Source organism: Mucor mucedo (genome assembly GCF_025094135.1).
Source record: "Mucor mucedo strain NRRL 3635 chromosome Unknown EV154scaffold_93, whole genome shotgun sequence".
Taxonomy (NCBI): domain Eukaryota; kingdom Fungi; phylum Mucoromycota; class Mucoromycetes; order Mucorales; family Mucoraceae; genus Mucor; species Mucor mucedo.
In genome coordinates this window covers 97,465-116,712 of record NW_026252377.1, presented here as the reverse complement: position 1 = coordinate 116,712, position 19,248 = coordinate 97,465, and the positions used below count along the sequence as shown (strand labels likewise).

The following is a 19,248-nucleotide window of genomic DNA, read 5'->3' as shown; positions in this document are numbered from 1 at the left end:
TTTTTTTTTGAAATGCAAAATGGAAAAAACAAGACTGCTCCGTGACCTTTTTTTTATTTGGAGTGAAATGACAAAGTACCTATCTCTTGGCGCGGGTGAATATAGGTACCGCATTTTTGTACTTTAAGAAATTGTAATACTGACAGGGACGTTACCTTTGTCTCCTGTTATTTCCTTGATTTTAAACTCAAGCACGCTTCGATTTTATGTCATTCTAAACGAGGCTTACAAACTTGTATTAAAGTAATTATTTCCCTGTCAAAATCAGCCATTTGTTCATAATAACTGCCCATAACATATTTATTTAAAAAAGGGAAATGCAACTTAATAATTGAATGATATTGAAATGTACAGCGTGACAAAGGTGGTTAAGCAAATTGTGGCTGTTCCGCATATTAAAAGTAGCAAAAACCCAGGGCCATACTCAATTGAGACGTATTAGTATTTATTTTATCAGCTATAAATTACAATGTGTTTCGTCATATTCTTAGTGGTAAAAAAAGGTCCAAATATCTACTAAAATATGATTTTTATTGTTCATGAATGTTTAATGTTGATTGGAAGACAAAAAGTCTGCTGTTTGGAATTTTTAATACCGCGGATTGACTTTAGAAATCCGCCCGTTGGAGCCGTACGCACTGTATCTAGCAGCCTGATTCATTTGTTGTCTAATTCTAATGGAATGTGCAAGTTTGCAGTACTCTGGAGCCTCTAATAACTCGTCTGATATAGACATAAATATCTAACCCGTTTTTATGTAGGGAGGATTTACTTACTTGATGATATGATTTTGCCAGATACTGAATAAACACGCTCGATATACCAGCGGGTCAGGTTACCAATTAATTCAAAATGCTTTCCCAGAGATAAAGTCGGATTAAGCGATCCATCAGATAGAAAAAGAGATTCATTGTTGAGATCCCCTGGAATTTCCGTCGACTGACCTGGTGAATTTTGTTAGGATGATAATAAAATAGAATAAAACGGAAAAAGCGACATATTTTACCAGATATAAATGCTAACCATGTTGTATACCAGTCTTTTTCGACAAGATGCATTGTTGAGTTTCTAAATTGTATTCTAAAAATACCCGATTCAATCTCTTGTCTACCTTTGGTAATCGATAAAGCTAATTCTTGGCTATCGGTTTCTTGAGTAACCAAGGCTAATTTTTTAGTCAGTTTTTTCATGATGTAACTTTCCGATTTCAAGCCTTGTTTGACATTAGATGCAAAATAGTCGAAGCCAATCTATTTAAACTTCTTTTTTAAGATTGCATTCATTCCGCCCTTTTATATGTTTTTTGACTTACGGTTTTTACACAAGTGTTGCACCATATTTCCAACGTGTGTAACTGTGTTATTTTTATGGAAAGGTTGTGCTTGGTTGCAGCATAATGATCGGTACAGCTTTCAGACTCTCCTGTGCACAAATATACCTCGTTAATGAATTGAAGGTATTAATCCACCAACGCACACACTTACCCAAAAAATCACAAGATGGGTGAAGGCAGAGCTCACGGTCCTTTGCTTCCGTTCGTTGATCAAAAGAGGACCATAACAATTGTTTCTTTTCTCGGATAAAACGGGTATTAAACAGGTTTGTATTCAAATGAGGGCACATGGATGAAACTTGATCGGAACAGAATAAATCTTTCCAGGAAATGTCCGGATGACAGTAACGGATACCATGTAATCTACAGAGATCAAACCAAAAGGAATCATATAGTGACCTATAATAAGAACTAGCATGGCACTGAAGAAACGACAGTATGTCTCTTTTGTTTAAGTTGGAAATTACTTGAGATATAAGTTCTTGTGGGAGATCTTGGAATAGCATTGTAATTTTAGGGAAAAATAAAACATCACAAGAAAAAACAAACGAAAAGTTGGGATAACAGTGTTTATATATGTTTATGATTTGATCTTGATTAGCTTTTATTAAAATAAGGTGATTTCTGTGCGCATAAATATGCAACCTATCATAATTTAAGAGTTTACATTTTAGGTAGGGCGGTGTTTTATGGCAGTTTCAGATTGTACAATGCCATTGGGCATAAAAGCCAAAGGAGTGGAAGGAGCATAATCATCAGATATTAATTGTTTACATGAAAAAAAAGGGTAGACTATTTTTATTTTCTGCTTTACGGTGTTTTAAAAAAAGGGGGCTAGATTTACTCCTTAGTGTCTGCATAACGTAATATGAAAGCAATAGTTTGCTAATCTAATAACTTGCAAGAATCGAGATACGGATTCCAGTCCAAACATGTGAATTTTTATTTGCCCTGAAAGAAAGATTTAGCCAGTAGTTCCTGGTTCACTATTTTATCTTAGCTGTACGTCCAATCACGGCTTCTTAATTCATTTTGCCCCTCTGTCTGCTGCTTCCTACTGGATACTACGACTTTCTTCTTTAGAAGAAGGAGGGTTACCATAAAATATATCCGTAGCGCATTCATATGCATCCACAGTTACCGGAAGTAGGTTTTCCCTTGGCGCCATGGCTACGCACTTATATTTTTTTGACGTGTGACTTTAAAAAAAGTCTTCGTTCCTGATTTTTTATTTTCCCGCCTAAATATATCAATGGGGGGAGGCAAGGGCCTTGGAAAAGAAAATGATTTGAACTCCGTGAATTCATATAAAAAAAAATTTCCCCCTTTTTTATAAAAAATTGTTCTTCTTTCCAGTAAAAATAATAATAACATGCCAGCGACTACTTCATTAATTCAACATAAAAAATCACGCTCAACTAAACCTAAACTATTCCAATGTACTGGGTTTGGTTCATGTCAAATGGTGTTTACTCGTTCAGAACATTTAGCGAGACATACTCGGTATGTAATGGGGATGTGATAAATGAATGATATGGGGTTACTAACAATTATAATAGAAAGCATACGGGAGAAAAGCCTTTTCTTTGTGTAGTACCTGGTTGTACTAGAAGATTTAGCAGGTTTGATAACATGATGCAACACACACAAACACATAAAACTACGCGTAGTAAATCACCTTCATCCATCATTTCATCATCCTCATCCGTTACATCAATATCATCCTCTGCATCAACAATATCATCGAATACATATGAACCTGAAAATACACCTGAATTTATCACCCAACAACAACATAGCCTTCACGCTGACTCTTCCGATGAGGAAGGTCCCATCATTTCTTCACCATCACCAAAGCCTTTATTAAAAGAACTTCACTTGACACAGGATGAATTTGAGGCTCTTCAGGGCTTTGGTAGATTTAAACACACACCCATCTTCATTGACTCCTTCCGAGACTTAGCGTCTGTAGTCTACATCGAGCCTAATCCAGTTCGCTTTGCTACTGATCAATCTTAAAACCCTTTCTCTCTTATCATGATTATACACATAAAAACACTTCTTTTTCATATTCTCTTCTTATTATATAATATTCTTTTTCCCTTCTTGTAACTTATTTCTCCTTTTTATTAAAAAAAAAATTTCCTGTCATTAAAAAAAATTTTCTTGTGAGATCCAGACCCCGAAAGAAGGAGGTGCCTTTTTATTTTTAGTGATGGAACATTTTCTTCAATTTGGCGCAAGATTTTTCTCTTACTCTTTATGGCTCAATTGACTCAATCACAAGCTTATTTTTATATTCGCATTGAAAAAAAAAGAGAATCACCTACTTTTAAATCAAACAACAACAACAAAAAACGGCTAAAATATAACATAACTCCGACTTGTAACTGGTTACCAAAATGGATTGCCATGACATCGTGTTTTACGTACTTTTGACGACAAACTTATTTTTAAAGTTTTGTCAATTGCCATAACAATAACAATCGGAATTCATAATCGTATTTTCTTTTACGCGTGCGTTTTTGTCATTGATACCATCATTGCGTGTTATTTTCCCCTTTGGTAAATCTCTTTTGCTTTCTTTTCAAATATCAAATATGGGCCATGTTGAAAAAAAAAAAAAAAACCTTCTTTATTTTGATTGTCCGAGATCCTCTTCCCCACGTGAACCAATCGTATTCTCAAACTACTGCGTACACAAATGCGATCTGGCGTACCTTTATTTTTTTCCTAATTGACGTGTTCTGATGAATGTATTTATGCATAATATTCAAGTATAATCAAATCCGAATTCTTATTCAAGTTGGCTGTAATTAGAATACGCTGATTTTACCTTGGCGATTACCCTTAAAACTATGATATCGTATTTAAGCGAGATTTTACATCATTTGACAAATATTTAGTCGAGAGAATCGTTACTCTAGTATTCCTCTTGTGGGGGGTGAGTCAGGTGTTAAACAACAAAATAACAAGTTTGATGCAATCTTCATCAACAAATAAAAACGCCTCATCAAGTATAGGTCTGTGCTAATCTATACTGCATTCCCCGCTCACCTTATCCTCCCCCCCTGAATTTTGCAACTCCATAAAAGTGGAAATAAGACCGTGTGACAAACTCAAAAAAATGAAACCTTATTTTTATTTTTTCGCAACAGTAGGCGAAATAATTTTATTGCTTTATATGTTGAATGACTGCGTAAAATCTTGACAGAATGCTTCATCTCCAATATAAACGTACACGTTTTCTGATTTTCTTTAGAATACAGATACAATTATATACATACTAATATATAAAAAATATCAGGGTACTTTATTGTGTGATTTTTACTGATCTAGGAAATATATTTCAGTACTTCTTACAAATCTTTGGGATGTTGATGTCTTTATAGATAATACTTCCAAACAAGTGTTAAATGCCGCATCTTTATACTATATATAACTAAATAAATCAGTTGATGTACAGTGTGCTCATGGAATTAAAAGAACATCTTCAACATGAAAGACCTGAAGAATAGATATTATGCCAGGCGTGGACGTGCATTTTAATATGATTGGCGAAGATTCAAACTTGGAGTAGCACAGATGATTTTGTTTGGCTTTAAACTTTTTGCGTATGCAAACAACAAACTATACCACATGGCTGTAATGATTGGTCAACTCGTTTTATTTCGTATAGAGAGGCATTTCACCATGTTGTATCACTATGGGACATCACAATCATATAAAGTCTTGATTTACGGACGATCTTTTTCTTTTTCTTTTTATTATTATTATTCATCTTCTTTATTAATACTTTCTTTTACCTATCATTAATATAATATTCTAATGTCCTTTAATACGGAACATAAGACTATTCAAATGGAAGAGGCCATGAATCATGACCAAATTGCCTTGGAAGCTCTTGAACGTCGTCGTGTTGCTTTGGAAGAAGTAATATTATTTCAATCCCTTCTTTGTTAATAATTTACTAACTATCTCGATTATCAGATTGACAATGCCGAGTTTGGCTGGTTCCATATCCGTGCCTGTATTGTTTCTGGTATCGGTTTCTTTACAGATGCCTATGATATCTTTGCTATTAACTTGGTTTCTACCATGATTGGTTTCGTTTATTTCCAAGACCATGGAAATAAGACTCCTTACAACGTAGATACTGCCATCAAGGTGTCTTGTTCTGTTGGTACTGTAGTCGGTCAACTTGCCTTTGGTTATCTTGCTGATCGTGTCGGTCGTAAAAGAATGTATGGTGTTGAGTTAATGATTATTATTATCGGTACTGTCGGTCAGGCTCTTTCTGGTAACGGCCCTGCTGCTTCCTTCTGGGGCATTATTACTTTCTGGCGTATCATTGTAGGTATCGGAATTGGTGGTGATTATCCTCTCTCTTCTGTCATTACCTCTGAATTTGCTACTACCAAACGTCGTGGTGCCATGATGGCTGCTGTCTTTGCTATGCAAGGTATTGGTCAACTTGCTGCTGGTATCGTCGGTTTAATTGCTACATCTGCTTTCAAGGGTGCTATTCAAGCCGACCCTACTAAATTAGATTATGTTTGGCGTATTGTCATTGGTATCGGTGCTGTTCCCGGTGTTTGTGCCCTTTACTATCGTTTGACAATACCCGAGACTCCTCGTTTTACTATTGATGTTGAGCAAAAGGTTGAAAAGGGTATTCAAGATGCTAAGGCTTTTCTTGAAAAGGGTGCATCTGCTGGTGACTATACTGATAACATTGCTGTGGCCCGTACCAACAGTTCTCCCAAGGCTTCTTGGGGAGATTTCAAGAGACATTTCGGACAATGGCAAAACGGAAAGATCTTGCTTGGTACAGCCTATTCTTGGTTCGCACTTGACGTTGCATGGTATGGTCTTGGTTTGAATAACTCAATTATCTTGCAAAACATTGGATTCGGTGGTGGAGGAGATGCTTATACTTCCGTTTTCCGTGTCTGTGTTGGTAACATTATTATCAATTTGCTTGGTTCTGTTCCTGGTTATTGGATTTCTGTCTTTACCATTGATAGACTTGGTCGTAAATTCATTCAGATCATGGGTTTTACTATGCTTACCATCATGTTTGTCATTCTCGGTTTCGGTTATCACGCCATTCTTGCTAAATCAAATGTGCTCTTCATTGTTCTTTATACTATCACCCAACTTTTCTTCAACTTTGGCCCCAACACTACTACCTTTATTGTTCCTGGTGAATGTTTCCCTACCCGTTACAGATCAACTGCCCATGGTATCTCCGCCGCTTCTGGTAAAGTTGGTTCTATCATTGCTCAAGTCGGTTTCGGTCTTTTGAAAGACATTGGTGGTTCAAACAATTGGGTAAGTTATATATTATTTTTCTTTACATATATGATTGACTCATTTGCTTTTATTAGATCAACCATTTGCTTCAAATCTTCGCTTTCTTCATGTTGACTGGTATCTTCTCCTCTTTCTTGATCCCTGAAACCAAGGGCAAGAGTCTTGAAGAATTATCAGGTGAACTTCCTCCTAGAGAAGTTGCTGAAACAGAGCAAGTCAAGGGTACTTATTAAAGGTGTTCGACCCTACCTTTTTTTTTTCTTAATTTCTAATAATCAGCTTTTCAATCCACTTTATCTCCACCATATAAATCGTTTTTTTTTTCATAACTTTCATAGTACTTAATAAATAATCATATCTTAGATGTTCTTTTGAGTGGTTTCCTTATTTACACGTCCCCTTTGTTTTTCCACAAATGTATTTCCATAGAATAGGACGGGATCGTACGTTTTCAGTTGGATTATTTACAGTCAGCATCAGGTGCTTTTTTTATGATTATTCATGTGTTATCGTGACTACTGCATACGGATGCAGAGCGTCATTGAGATATTTCATTTCCGTTCTAAAATGAAAATCAACCTGGAACAAAGCTCAGGCTGAGTGTACAAGCCGACTGGCCAATGGCACTCGATACACGTGATTTGATGCGCGAAGCAAAAGAAACAAAAAAAGAAAGCGCGTTTTTACTGGTAGTGAAAACTTTAACAGTTTTTCTTAGTAAATTCAAATGAGTTTCCCCGACCCTACATGGAATAGATACGAGGGCAGCTCAAGACAAGCATCGAGTCGATCTTCCATATATTCTATAAACGGAGAAGATTCGTCTTACAGCAGCAGTAATTTCCTTAACGCTCAAGTGGTGGATCCCCAATTATATAAAACATTGACAAGGTTAATCGATCGTTTTGATATTATACGACCTGACCAAAGCCAACAAGAAATCACTCGACAAAAAGAACGTCTTTTAGAAAGTTACAGTCATACTTTGGTGAGGTAGGCTGCAAAAAATAAATAACAAGCATACTTTCTGCCATAAGTCTGATAACAAAAGTAATATAGTCAAAGAGGACCTACTGTTGTTCAAGATGAGGAAAACATTGCACGTTCAATTCACGAAAAACGCAAGTGTTTAATCTACTTTATATTACTCCCAGCTTATTGAAATGACTTTTATATATAGTGATGCAAGACCCTCAAGGCGGAGACAAAGCATACAAATTTGGTCGTCTTTACACTAAACTTTTGTCCAGCGTAAGTTTTTGTTTTCTGCATAATCATTAATCTTAGTTGTCAACGTGTCTATAGAATAAACTCAAAAACAAAGCATCTATTCTTCATTTACTGTCAAATTTATCTGTAAGTACTTTTTTGTTAATTCTTTTTACCATAAAGTGACTCAAACTTTTAAAAAAGAACTTGGACTTCCAAACGAGAGGTCTACCCAACATCGATCGCGAAACTCAATACTTATTACCACCCGTATCCAGAAACTTTGACACGGCTGTTCAAGATGATAAATCCATGTCGTCGAGAAACACACGACGTAGATTAGAACGAGAGGAAACTCCTCATCATAACGAGATAGATATCGATGATTTACCACCCGCCATTCAGCTAGCCCGAGCAAGGGAAAACGAGCGAGACGAGACCGCACTTATTTACGTCAGCGAATCCGATTTACTACGAGATTTGATCTATATATTTCAAGGAATCGATGGACAATACATCAAATACAATGGAGAGCTCAACGATTATGCATTTATCAGTGACATCTCTGTCTCAAAACCCATGAAAGATATGGTGCTCAAATTAGCTGATTTAGGCTGGCTTTACATTCGAATCCGAAATTTTATCAAACTCAATATCGATAATTCAAGTATTGGCTTGGTAGGGCAATCACTATGTGCCGCTTTACAACAAGAATTGACCGAATATTACAAATTGATCGCTATTTTGGAAGCTCAAATCGAAAAACAAATTGCAAACAAATCGTTACCGAATGATCAAACAAGTTTAACCTTGAAAAGATTGACTGTTTGGACATTGGATTATTATCAAAAGTTGAAATTGATGAGTATTTTAGTTGATGTTTGCCAAGGTAAATCAAATCAACTTTTTGGAATCGTCAAGAAAATTAACCCATATATATATATATGCACACCTACATAGATCAGAAGGGTGGGGCCTTAATGACCACAATACACAACTATACAAAGCACGGGGACCCATTTATTAAAAAATACATCACAGAAATGTTGCAAGTGGTATCCAAGCCATTTTACGAAATGCTGGAAAGATGGGTTTATGAGGGTGAACTAGATGACCCATATGGTGAATTCTTTGTTGCTTGTGATCCCACAGTGTCCGAAGAAGATCTTTGGCAAAGTAAATACAGTATTCGTGAACACATGTTACCCTCATTTCTATCCAAGGAACTCGGTCAACGGATTTTCTCGCTTGGGAAATCATTGAATTTTATCCGTTACAGCTGTCATGATGATAGTCTCGTCGAACAATATTATACCAATACGGATAACAATACAACAGGTATGTAAACGTCTTGCTTAGTATTGTCTTTTTTTATGTATACTAACCAAACTTTTGTAGCAAGACAAACGTTTAAATATGGCGAAATTCATGTTGTGGAAGAGGCCATCGATATAGCCTATTTAAATACAAGCACAGCTTTACTCAATCTGCTAAAAACAAAATATAAATTGATGGATCACCTAAAGGCAATGAAACGCTATCTGCTTTTGGGTCAAGGTGACTTTATCCAGTACTTGATGGATATATTGGGGTTAGTGAAACACTACAATTATAGGTTCCCATATGTTTTACTAACCACGTGCTTTGCTTTTTAAAATTAGCGATAATTTGAGTAAACCTGCCACAACATTGCTGAGATACAACCTTACGGGTATACTGGAAACAGCTGTACGTTCTTCCAATGCTCAGTACGACGATCCCGAAATACTGAACCGATTGGATGTTCGTCTTTTAGAGATTCAGAACGATGATTTAGGGTGGGATGTTTTTACATTGGATTATCACGTGGATGCACCCATCAACACTGTATTTAGTTCCACTGCCATGCATCAATACCTTCAAATATTTAATTTTCTTTGGCGCCTAAAACGTGTGGAATATACATTATCCGCATCGTGGAAAAAGTGGGGGAAAGCAAGTCGAGAATTCGTGGGTGTACCTGATATTCAACAGGATCTACATATTGCTCAATTAACGATCCAGCGTATGGTGCATTTTATCTATCAATTACAACATTATGTTCTTTTTGAGGTAAGTTGGCTCCATCCTATATTCGTATGTGTATTCATTCTGCAAAAAACTCAAAGGTACTGGAATGTTCGTGGGATAAATTAGAAACGTTTATCGGGAAAAAGAGTATCGATCTAGATTCTATTATCGAGGCGCATTTAAAATATTTGACCGAGATTAGTGATAAAGGGTTTTTGAGTGGACCTAAAGAACAAACCTTGTCTGGTCGATTAAACAATATTTTTGATAGCATCCTCAAGTACAAAGTGGTTCTGGATTATCTACATGATTATGCAACATCGGCTTCTGCAAAATCCATGTACGGAAACACAGCAAATACCTCAGACAGAATTGACGCCATCCGACTTCAACACCAAGAACAAGGTGAGGACTTTACATTACAAGTATTGCAATTTTTAGATATCTTGAAGTCATACCATGATGATGACCTTAGATCTTTATCAACACGATTAGACTATAATGGTTATTACTCATATTTCAACTCGGAATCGTAATATTTATAAGATGATAAATCCAATAAATAATATAAAACCTTATGACTATAATTTATTAATACATCTGCTCCTTATACATGTTCTTCTCTTGTTTGATATTGAGGGCTTTTCGTTTTACACACAATTTGCAAGACGGGCATGACAGTGCATCCGTAGGTTATTTATTGGCAAGTTGCGGGGTTTGAATGACTCCCAAAATTACAAAAGAGATTTTATTATCTATCTCAGGAGATATTGTACCCTGGGATCCACGCTACTTTCTGTCTTTGTGAAGTATAACGATTAATACATAGTTAAAAGACCAAAATTATAGAACTATTATACATACACTACTGAACACTGGGAAATTGAACATCAGAATTGTGGTAAAACACATAATATATAACTACGTAAACTACATAAATAATAACGGCTACAGCCAATAATAAATATACACAATTGCATAACAAAGCATACAACCAATAAAATACATAATACCATTTAGATAAGGATATGACAGTAAAATATCCTTATCACCATTCTACCATTAGTCATAGACAGGGACAGAATTTCTATAATAAGGAAATAGAAAAAGAAAACTCTGTGTTACCTCACAGAGTATCTTCAAATCCAAATATACCTGCTGTAATCATAAAAGATAGACAGCCATTTTCTGTGTAACATACACAGAATATAGTTTCTCAAGCATAAGATAGTGATAAGCACAGTAACAGCTTATCACAATTATAAATCATTACCATCTAACAATTCATATAAATAGGACAATTTCTAGATAGATAGTTTTCCTTTAGTTTATTTTTAACCTTTAACCTGGAATAAAACCACACTGGATATTTAACTTATTCCCTGTTTTTATTTTTATTCTTTTTATTTTTCTGTGTAAACCAATCCCGTTTACCACAAGAATGATGCAAGCAATCACTTTCTAAATGAGTATTTTTTAAAGATAGGCAATCAATTTTATAAGATAATGTGGGTTTCCATGGCTTAAAGGTCAATATTGTGTTGTACAACTACTGTATACAAGCAAGATAGTGACAAATTATTTTTGAATGAGGTAGCTACTACATGACTGTTGTTTTGCAATTTGACTCCAAAATAAGAATTAAAATGTCTCGTGCCAAAAAAAAAAACAGTTACAAAATAGGAGATAATGCCAAATGGATAAAGAACAGACCGGGTTTGTAACTGCCCTTTGTCACCAGGCAAGAACCTTTCTTTTACTTATTTGTTATGTAGCACTTAAAGTATGTAAATGAAGTAATTGTTATATAGACGGTATGATTGAAAAGAATTTAAACATCTAAAGAAAAATCGAAAGATAGTCTACAAAGATGACATTATAGTGGGGTACGTTTATTTAAATTATTGCAAGATCATCGGAGACAGATACTGGCTTGGTTATATTTGCTGCGTGCAGACATCGTATTTAAAATTGGCACGGCTAAGTCTTACAAACAATGTATAAGGATTACTCGGAGCATAATTATTGTAACATTTGAGAATCCGAGAACAAACAACACCTAATGGGATTCACTTTATTCACACTTTAAAAATAATGGCGTGTCGGTATGAGAATCAAAATACCTGGAAGAATAATACGTGCCTATTATTCAATGATGTGTATCTGATTCCGTAATACCATATTTATATTTATCTGATATGCTCACAGTACAAAACAACTGAATCTGTTCATATGCTGCAAATAAAGAGTTGAGCTAGGTGTACAATGCTTTTGTCAGTTGACAAAATCAGCTCACAGTACATAATACGAGTTGTACAAGACAGTATCAGTGAACAAAAATTCTGTATTGACACCAACTTCTTATTTATTGAATAGCATATGCTGTTTGTTTACTTCCAGGGTATAATTTGACTAAAAAGGCGATTGCATATTACCCAATAAAATCAGTCGGTACCACCTGAATAATTCTAATTTCTAGAGGCGATCCTGGGATCACCTAATACAAGATGCATTCAACGTAGCTTTTTATTGCTTCAAGCTCCATGTACAACTTATCATTTACGTGATAGTAATCCTGTTATTGGAGACTGTTTATAGGATTGAAAATGGTCATATCAATTTATAAATTTATAAAAATAGCAACAATACATACCATTTTGTAGAAAACCACACGACGATATGAGTGGACGAAAAATAAATTCTTATCTGTAATGAGTAGCACACTCTGTAGTACCTGAACATATGGTGTGTGTTCATTTCCGAATAGTTAAACTTCTCAGCAAATTGAAGGTATTTTGTCTATTTAAAGTAATTACAACTTCATTAGGTAAAAGTTATAAATCATGTTTAAATGTTTCTTATGTCAAATGATTATATGTTGGTATGATAATTAGGGAAACACTTACTGAATTTAAAACTGTCTCAAAGTTTTTATTTGCTTTATTTTCAATGAATACAACCGGTATAATCTGTTAGTTTCGTTTGCTCGTTTGATGAGATTTTTCTCAAGGGTTGTTTCCAAGAAATCCAATTTCAAGGTTCATGTACAATCAATTTATTTTTTATCACTTTTGATAACGAGAAGGTACTTTTGTGTTCAGGATATTTTTTTATCACGTACCAGATTTTTTTTTTTTTTTTGAAAAATAAAATCTAAAGGTTTGATCTTGTGTAAGATGCTTCATGATAGCTGTATATAAGACGCATCTGAACCTTTATCCATAATAAATTCACAAACTTTGTTCGAGACAGCAATTTTACTTTGATTTGGTGCCGTACGACAGTTTTTCTGTAAATGGCTTAGTGCCAAGATTATCAGAAGGACAAAAAAAAAACCATTTTCGTATATGGTATAAGTTGCATTTATGAGCAAAAAACCCGAGAACAAGTCTTGAAATATTTCCTTAAGAAGATTTAATTTTGTGATTTATCTTCTTAAGTTAGTAAAGCTTCTTTTATTGATTGGTCCGTGTTAGCATGTATCACTTACTTTTTAAACTTTCTGGATACACAAACTTATACACCACGCAATGCAGGCTGTAGATTAGAGAATCGTAGCGGAGTGCAACATCGTCAAGGAACCAAATGTACTCAAAACCAAAAAAAAAAAAAAAAAAAAAAAAAAAAAAAAAAAAAAAAAAAAAAAAAAAAAAAAAAATTACATATATAAAAGATACTGAGTTCTCTTTTTTTAGGTGATTTTTTTTTCTTTATCAACCTATTTACTTTAATAACCTCTCCTTTCTTTATACTTTTATTCGAAATTTTTTTTCTGTGAAAAGAAACTAGCTGAATAAAAATGGCAGGAGACGAAGACAATAATAAAGAAGGCTACGTCTACTCTGAAAAGATTCTTAGCACAGAGTCCAATGGCAGCCTCGATGAAAAGTATGACCAAGATAACAGATCACAATTGACAGACTCCAAGGATCGCAAGCTTGATGCTGAGCATCAGATTCATGCATTTGGTGAAGGCGAGGAGGACTTGGACATGGCTATTATCAATGAAATTACTGTAACCGAGGATGATGTTAATATGAGATCTCTTACAGTAAGATCAATGGTGGTCGGTGTTGTAAGTATAATTTCTCATAAAGTAAACGAACGATTGCTAACTTTAAACTTGGTAATATTAGTCCCTTGCTGCTCTCAGTTCTTCAGTTTACCAACTCATGACATTTAAGCCTGTTGGTGTTGGGTTGTCTAGTACATTCATGTTGATTGTTGCTTACGTTTTGTGTAATCTTTGGGCCAAATATCTTCCAAAAGGCGGTTGGTTAAATCCTGGTCCCTTCACTATTAAGGAACACACTTGTATTTATATCGTAGTTGCATCGGCTAATACTTCTGCATATGGTACATACATTCTTTCGGCTCAAGCCCTTTTCTATGACAACTCTCCTTCTATTGCTGGTGGTATCTTTTTGTTGCTTGCCACCCAGCTTGTTGGTTATGGTATTGCCGGTCAGCTCAGACCTTATCTTGTATATCCTGCAAACATTACATGGCCTCTTGCTTTACCCATTGTATCATTAATCAAAACTTTCAATACTGACGCCGCTGAAGCTAAGTGGCGTACAAGATATTTTTTTATTGTATTTGGTGCTATTTTTGTATATGAAATTATTCCGCAATACATCTTCCCCTTGTTGGGCGGTTTCTCTATTATTTGTCTTGCAAAGAACAACAACGTTTGGGTCCAAAACATCTTTGGTGGACTGTCTACTAACGAAGGTCTGGGTCTTTTATCATTGAGTTTTGATTGGACTTCCATTTCTGCCTTGAATCCTCTTATTATCCCTGGATGGGTCCAACTCAACGTAATTGGTGGTTTGGTTTTGTTTTTTATTATTACTCCACTCGCGTATTACTACAATGTTTGGAACGCTCAAAGCTTCCCTTTCCTCGACAATGGTATCTACCAGCTTTTCGAAAACGGCACTGCTATCAGATATCCTCAATCCTCCGTATTAAATCCCGATAACAGTTTAAATCAAACACTCTTTGCCGAAGTTGGAAATCCTAGTTTTGCTATATCAAATGCCTTGTCGTATATATATATTAACCTTGGTGTTACGGCTACTATTACTCACGTTGCACTCTACCACGGTAAAGAAATTTGGGCAACATTCCGTAATCTTCGAAAGAAGGTTTCTGGTAAAGATGAAGCTGAAATGGATATTCACATGAAGTTAATGCAAGCTTATCCCGAGGTAAAATAAGCATGGTATAACTTACCTATTTTTACGAAGATTAACACCATTATTATCTGTTCAAAATAGGTTCCCAGTTGGTGGTATTATTCACTTTTTGTCGTTGGTATTGGACTCAATATTGGTGTTGGGTATGCTAATACTTCTGGACTACCATGGTGGGGTTTTCTTTTGGCCATTCTGCTTTCCTCAGTTCTTTCTCTGCCCTTAAACATGATTCAAGCTATTACTGGTAATAGTTTCGGTTTAAATGTAGTCGCTGAAATGGTTTGCGGTTTTATTTTACCTGGTTACCCTATTGCTAATATCTACTTTAAAACTCTCGGTTTCAACACTATGAGTCAAGCTGGTGCAATGGCTCAAGATATGAAAATCAGTCATTATCTCAAGGTTCCACCCAAGATGACTTTCCTTCATCAAATGATTGGCACTATAGTTGGTTGTATCTTCAATTATATTGTTAATGAGTCTATTGTTAGAAATGAACGCGAAATCCTTCTCGACCCTATCGGTAACCGGTTCTGGAACGGTAATAGTCCCCGAACCATCAATTCTGCTGCTATTACTTGGGGTGCCATTGGTCCTATGGCTATGTTTGGTCCTGGTACTCAATACTATATTTTCCTTTGGGCATTTGTCATTGGATTTTTCCTCCCTGTTCCTTGTTGGTTATTGTATAAGAAATTTCCTAAGGCTGGCTTCCAATATGTCAGTATTCCCGTGGTACTGATTGGTCTTGCAGGTTATTTGCCTGGTGGTAGTAGTTCTTACTTTACTGTATCTATCATTCTTATTTTTGTCTCTCAGTACTATGTGAAGAGACGTTACAGTGAGTGGTATGCTAAGTACAATTACCTATTATCTGCTGCTTTGGACTCCGGAGCGTCATTAATGACATTCTTCGTCGCTATCGTCTTTTACGGTGCTGCCAGTGGTAAAGTCTACAGCTTCCCTGATTGGTGGGGTAATGATAACGAATCTATTTACATGGATCAGTGCTGCAAAAACTGTGATTTGTAAAGACTGATAGTCCGTCTACATAATATCATATTTCTACTCTAATATATAGTAATTAATAATAATCCCTTTTCTATTAAAAGGTTGACTTTTTAACAATAAAGTTAATTTCAAACAAACTTTGTCCCCAAATATTTCATCTAACAGAGGCTAATATTTCTTGTGTATCAAAATTACCTCTGGCCTTCATATATTGTTCTCATCATTTAGTTTGCAGTATCTTCATTTTTTTTAAATAAAGAATATCTCGAGTTGTCAAGTAGAGTTGATGGTCTAGGGTATTGAAGTATCAATACCTTCTCGCTCATGCGGTAGTTGGGCTAATTGGTGATGTTATAATTTGTCGCGCATTTACTATTTGAAGCCAAGACTAATGGGGAATGTCCTGACCAACAAACAATTTTTTCTGCTTCAATTTTTTTTTTATGTGATTCACCTATTTTTAGTGTGGCTGGATTTTGACCGCTACCTACAATTAGTGGAGAATTTCATGTTCGTCTTCCGAATTACTTGGTGATCTAGATGCTTTACTTAGATTATCACGGGTTACAATTTTTAAAAATGAGTCACTATCATTACTTGACAATAATTTGTTCGGCAACTTCAGCAATGTTACTATTGATTTCCATTGTAAATTCAGGCGGATTCTTTTTTCTGTTTGAATTTTCTGGGAAGCATTGTAGTCTTGGTTGTACTTTGTAATATCTCTTGAATGAATGGTGTCATAGTCCCGGAAAGAGATTGATTGGTAAAATGATATTATCGATGCTCAATCCGTTAAACATCACAAAGTCATTTCATTACATATATGCTGTCGTCCTGTGTGCTGACAAATCGCTTTAAGGTTGAATTGGCTGTAAATATACCTTGTTCTAAAGATTAAAAAATGTTATTCATCTAGATCACGTAGTGCAGATTATGTTGTCCAATGGTCTCGTGTGCACATCTGTATCAAACGTTTTATATATTTTTACGCATGAAGCAGCAATCCGAAGGACACCTTCATTTATCTTGTTTTTATTGTGTTTCTTGTCTTCTTTTTCAGTTATAACAACCATCATCAAAGGAAAAAAGAACCGCCATATTGGATATAAGAATTTGTAGCTTTCAGGGTGTAACCACGTTTTGAGTGATGGCGGTAATGTCTTGTAGACAATCTGCAACGTAATGACTTGATTAGATTTCCTTAGCAATAACGTAAACCAGTGATAAGCGTTCTCCTACTACTATAATTTAATGAAACACTCCACATAAAGTTTCATCCATTAATGAGAACTCGAGATTGGTAATATAGATAGGTGCATCTGATGACTAACCTAAAAAAGTTTCTTATGTTAATGTCATAATATATTCAGACACACATTTATATATATTGTCTTTCCTGTTGTCTGTCTTAGTAATGAATTAACTCTTTGAGATATAAGATGCATATGTTTTACCACGCAAGAATCTATGGACCGGTTTATACATAACGTCTTCCTTATGAGCCAGCTCACAATCACATATTCATTGCTTTTGTTTGTAACTATTTCCATTTGATTCGAATTTGGGTGGCATTTCGACAGTTTTTGTACCCTAAAATTTTTTGTTTAAAATCAGGTGGTAACTGATTTATTGTCCTTACTGTAAAAGCTTTATGAACAGTAAGTGTTTTGAATTGTCTTGTAGAAGTTCGTATAATTTCCAAACAGTAATATTTGATTTTGAAACCATCTCTCTTAATTCTGAGTACTTTGTGTTTATAATATTGTTGAATGGTCTGCGAAAGTATAGTACTATTATATTAATTCTCTTTCAAACTCTTCGATGACATTTCACACTTCTTCCAAACAACCGGAACATAGGCTGATGTTTGTTGATGTAGAACATTCTTTTAAGCTTTTCCACACCACTTAAAGAAACAGGGAGTATAAAAGGGAGAATAAAGCATAATTTTAAACGGGATAATTTTAAGGCGACAAGTAATTAATTTGAAAACTATAAAATATAGTTCAAGGATATATTTCGATAAATTTTAGGGGTATTTATATAAAAGCATCTACGACGTGTAACATAACACACTTGCTTTTTATAAAGTATATGTGTAACATAGGACCACCTGCTTAGTTAAAGATGACAATGGTAACCAGGTACCCTTTTGTCTTTTTTCATTTAAAGTTTCAAAACTCTCAGTTTTGTAAAATGTCAATTTTTGAATATTCAAGACAGCCGCAGATTTACTCTTTCCTTTTCTAAACTTACAAGTTATTATGTTTTTATTGTGTCTGCCGTGACTATAAAACCACATACACAATTATCTCTCAACAAGTATCGAAAATTCTAATTTTACATCTCTATTAAAAAAATGTTTCTTCATGTAATTCTCTGTAATTTGTTTGTATTTTCTGGGCAACGTTGATTCCCTTATAACATTGTGTTTCGGCATACGCTTACGTTTCTTAATAGAACGTTATGGTTCACTACCTGATGGTTATAATCATATCGATTAATGTGCCATTATCCGGAAAAAAAAAGATACTATATAATGATAAAACTCATCCCAAAAAAAAAAAATCTTGCAATTTGGTGTAAAAAACTACAACTTACAATATGACTCAGTCACGAAGTAAAATATTTTAGTTTGGATGAGATATCTAATCCTGAATTGTGTACATAAAGCTTCATTATTATATAAAATTTGGATGTTTAGTTATAGCCATAATATATCTAAGAGATATGCCCTATATTTAAATTAACACCATAATATTAAAGACTGACATTTGCATCAGTTATGCTTACTTTGTATACAACATGGATACAACTGGCGAGTCTGTATGCCTTACAAACAATGTGTACGGAGTTCTCGGAGTATATAGCATATCACAATTACGGTAAGTCAAAATGAAATTATACCGTGTACATGTTATACCAAATTTGTGTTATTTAGAATATACATCCATTGGATACATAATCTGGGTATAATTCCACAAATAAGGCAAATATTGGTTATCCGGCAAAAAGCAGTTGGTGCCACCTGAAAGTGATTCAATTTGTAAAAGGGATTTTGGGATCACGAAATGCGACACTCAGGCTCAATGTACATCGTTACATCAAAACATCACATTTGGAACA

General features: G+C 34.9%; 5 protein-coding genes across 5 annotated transcripts; 4 read left to right on the top strand and 1 right to left on the bottom strand.

Moving 5' to 3' along the window:
- Positions 1 to 266: 266 nt before the first annotated feature.
- EV154DRAFT_519026 (uncharacterized protein) lies at positions 267 to 1,907 on the bottom strand. Its single transcript, XM_051602693.1, has 5 exons — positions 1,485 to 1,907; positions 1,313 to 1,422; positions 1,007 to 1,250; positions 777 to 944; positions 267 to 723 (listed from the first exon to the last, which is right to left on the bottom strand). Exons 1-5 carry the CDS (start codon positions 1,837 to 1,839, stop codon positions 590 to 592), a joined length of 1,011 nt encoding a protein of 336 aa, XP_051454450.1. The 5' UTR covers positions 1,840 to 1,907; the 3' UTR covers positions 267 to 589.
- Positions 1,908 to 2,687: 780 nt separating this feature from the next.
- On the top strand, positions 2,688 to 3,495 carry EV154DRAFT_545116 (uncharacterized protein). The gene is made up of 2 exons (XM_051604639.1): positions 2,688 to 2,836; positions 2,893 to 3,495. Exons 1-2 carry the CDS (start codon positions 2,706 to 2,708, stop codon positions 3,350 to 3,352), a joined length of 591 nt encoding a protein of 196 aa, XP_051454449.1. The 5' UTR covers positions 2,688 to 2,705; the 3' UTR covers positions 3,353 to 3,495.
- A 1,618-nt stretch (positions 3,496 to 5,113) lies between these two features.
- On the top strand, positions 5,114 to 7,017 carry EV154DRAFT_519021 (phosphate:H+ symporter). Its single transcript, XM_051602692.1, has 3 exons — positions 5,114 to 5,266; positions 5,324 to 6,667; positions 6,724 to 7,017. Exons 1-3 carry the CDS (start codon positions 5,162 to 5,164, stop codon positions 6,880 to 6,882), a joined length of 1,608 nt encoding a protein of 535 aa, XP_051454448.1. The 5' UTR covers positions 5,114 to 5,161; the 3' UTR covers positions 6,883 to 7,017.
- Positions 7,018 to 7,831: 814 nt separating this feature from the next.
- EV154DRAFT_539503 (Spc98 family-domain-containing protein) lies at positions 7,832 to 10,443 on the top strand (the record flags this gene model as incomplete). The annotated part of the gene is made up of 6 exons (XM_051604348.1): positions 7,832 to 7,900; positions 8,063 to 8,747; positions 8,819 to 9,196; positions 9,257 to 9,449; positions 9,520 to 9,949; positions 10,006 to 10,443. The coding sequence occupies 6 exons, from the start codon at positions 7,832 to 7,834 to the stop codon at positions 10,441 to 10,443; spliced, it is 2,193 nt and encodes a 730-aa protein (XP_051454447.1).
- A 3,179-nt stretch (positions 10,444 to 13,622) lies between these two features.
- EV154DRAFT_554179 (OPT family small oligopeptide transporter) lies at positions 13,623 to 16,253 on the top strand. The gene is made up of 3 exons (XM_051605171.1): positions 13,623 to 13,982; positions 14,044 to 15,120; positions 15,190 to 16,253. Exons 1-3 carry the CDS (start codon positions 13,707 to 13,709, stop codon positions 16,138 to 16,140), a joined length of 2,304 nt encoding a protein of 767 aa, XP_051454446.1. The 5' UTR covers positions 13,623 to 13,706; the 3' UTR covers positions 16,141 to 16,253.
- Positions 16,254 to 19,248: the final 2,995 nt, after the last annotated feature.

Excerpts from the sequence above, each read along its gene's own strand:
- EV154DRAFT_519026 (XM_051602693.1), bottom strand. The coding sequence starts at position 1,839 with ATGCTATTCCAAGATCTCCCACAAGAACTTATATCTCAAGTAATTTCC. Across the intron at positions 1,251-1,312 it reads GCAACACTTGTGTAAAAACC|ATTGGCTTCGACTATTTTGC; the intron begins GTAAGTCAAAAA and ends AAGTTTAAATAG. Across the intron at positions 945-1,006 it reads ATGGTTAGCATTTATATCTG|GTCAGTCGACGGAAATTCCA; the intron begins GTAAAATATGTC and ends AAAATTCACCAG.
- EV154DRAFT_545116 (XM_051604639.1), top strand. The coding sequence starts at position 2,706 with ATGCCAGCGACTACTTCATTAATTCAACATAAAAAATCACGCTCAACT. Across the intron at positions 2,837-2,892 it reads CATTTAGCGAGACATACTCG|AAAGCATACGGGAGAAAAGC; the intron begins GTATGTAATGGG and ends CAATTATAATAG.
- EV154DRAFT_519021 (XM_051602692.1), top strand. The coding sequence starts at position 5,162 with ATGTCCTTTAATACGGAACATAAGACTATTCAAATGGAAGAGGCCATG. Across the intron at positions 5,267-5,323 it reads GTCGTGTTGCTTTGGAAGAA|ATTGACAATGCCGAGTTTGG; the intron begins GTAATATTATTT and ends CTCGATTATCAG. Across the intron at positions 6,668-6,723 it reads TTGGTGGTTCAAACAATTGG|ATCAACCATTTGCTTCAAAT; the intron begins GTAAGTTATATA and ends TGCTTTTATTAG.
- EV154DRAFT_554179 (XM_051605171.1), top strand. The coding sequence starts at position 13,707 with ATGGCAGGAGACGAAGACAATAATAAAGAAGGCTACGTCTACTCTGAA. Across the intron at positions 13,983-14,043 it reads GATCAATGGTGGTCGGTGTT|TCCCTTGCTGCTCTCAGTTC; the intron begins GTAAGTATAATT and ends TGGTAATATTAG. Across the intron at positions 15,121-15,189 it reads TAATGCAAGCTTATCCCGAG|GTTCCCAGTTGGTGGTATTA; the intron begins GTAAAATAAGCA and ends TGTTCAAAATAG.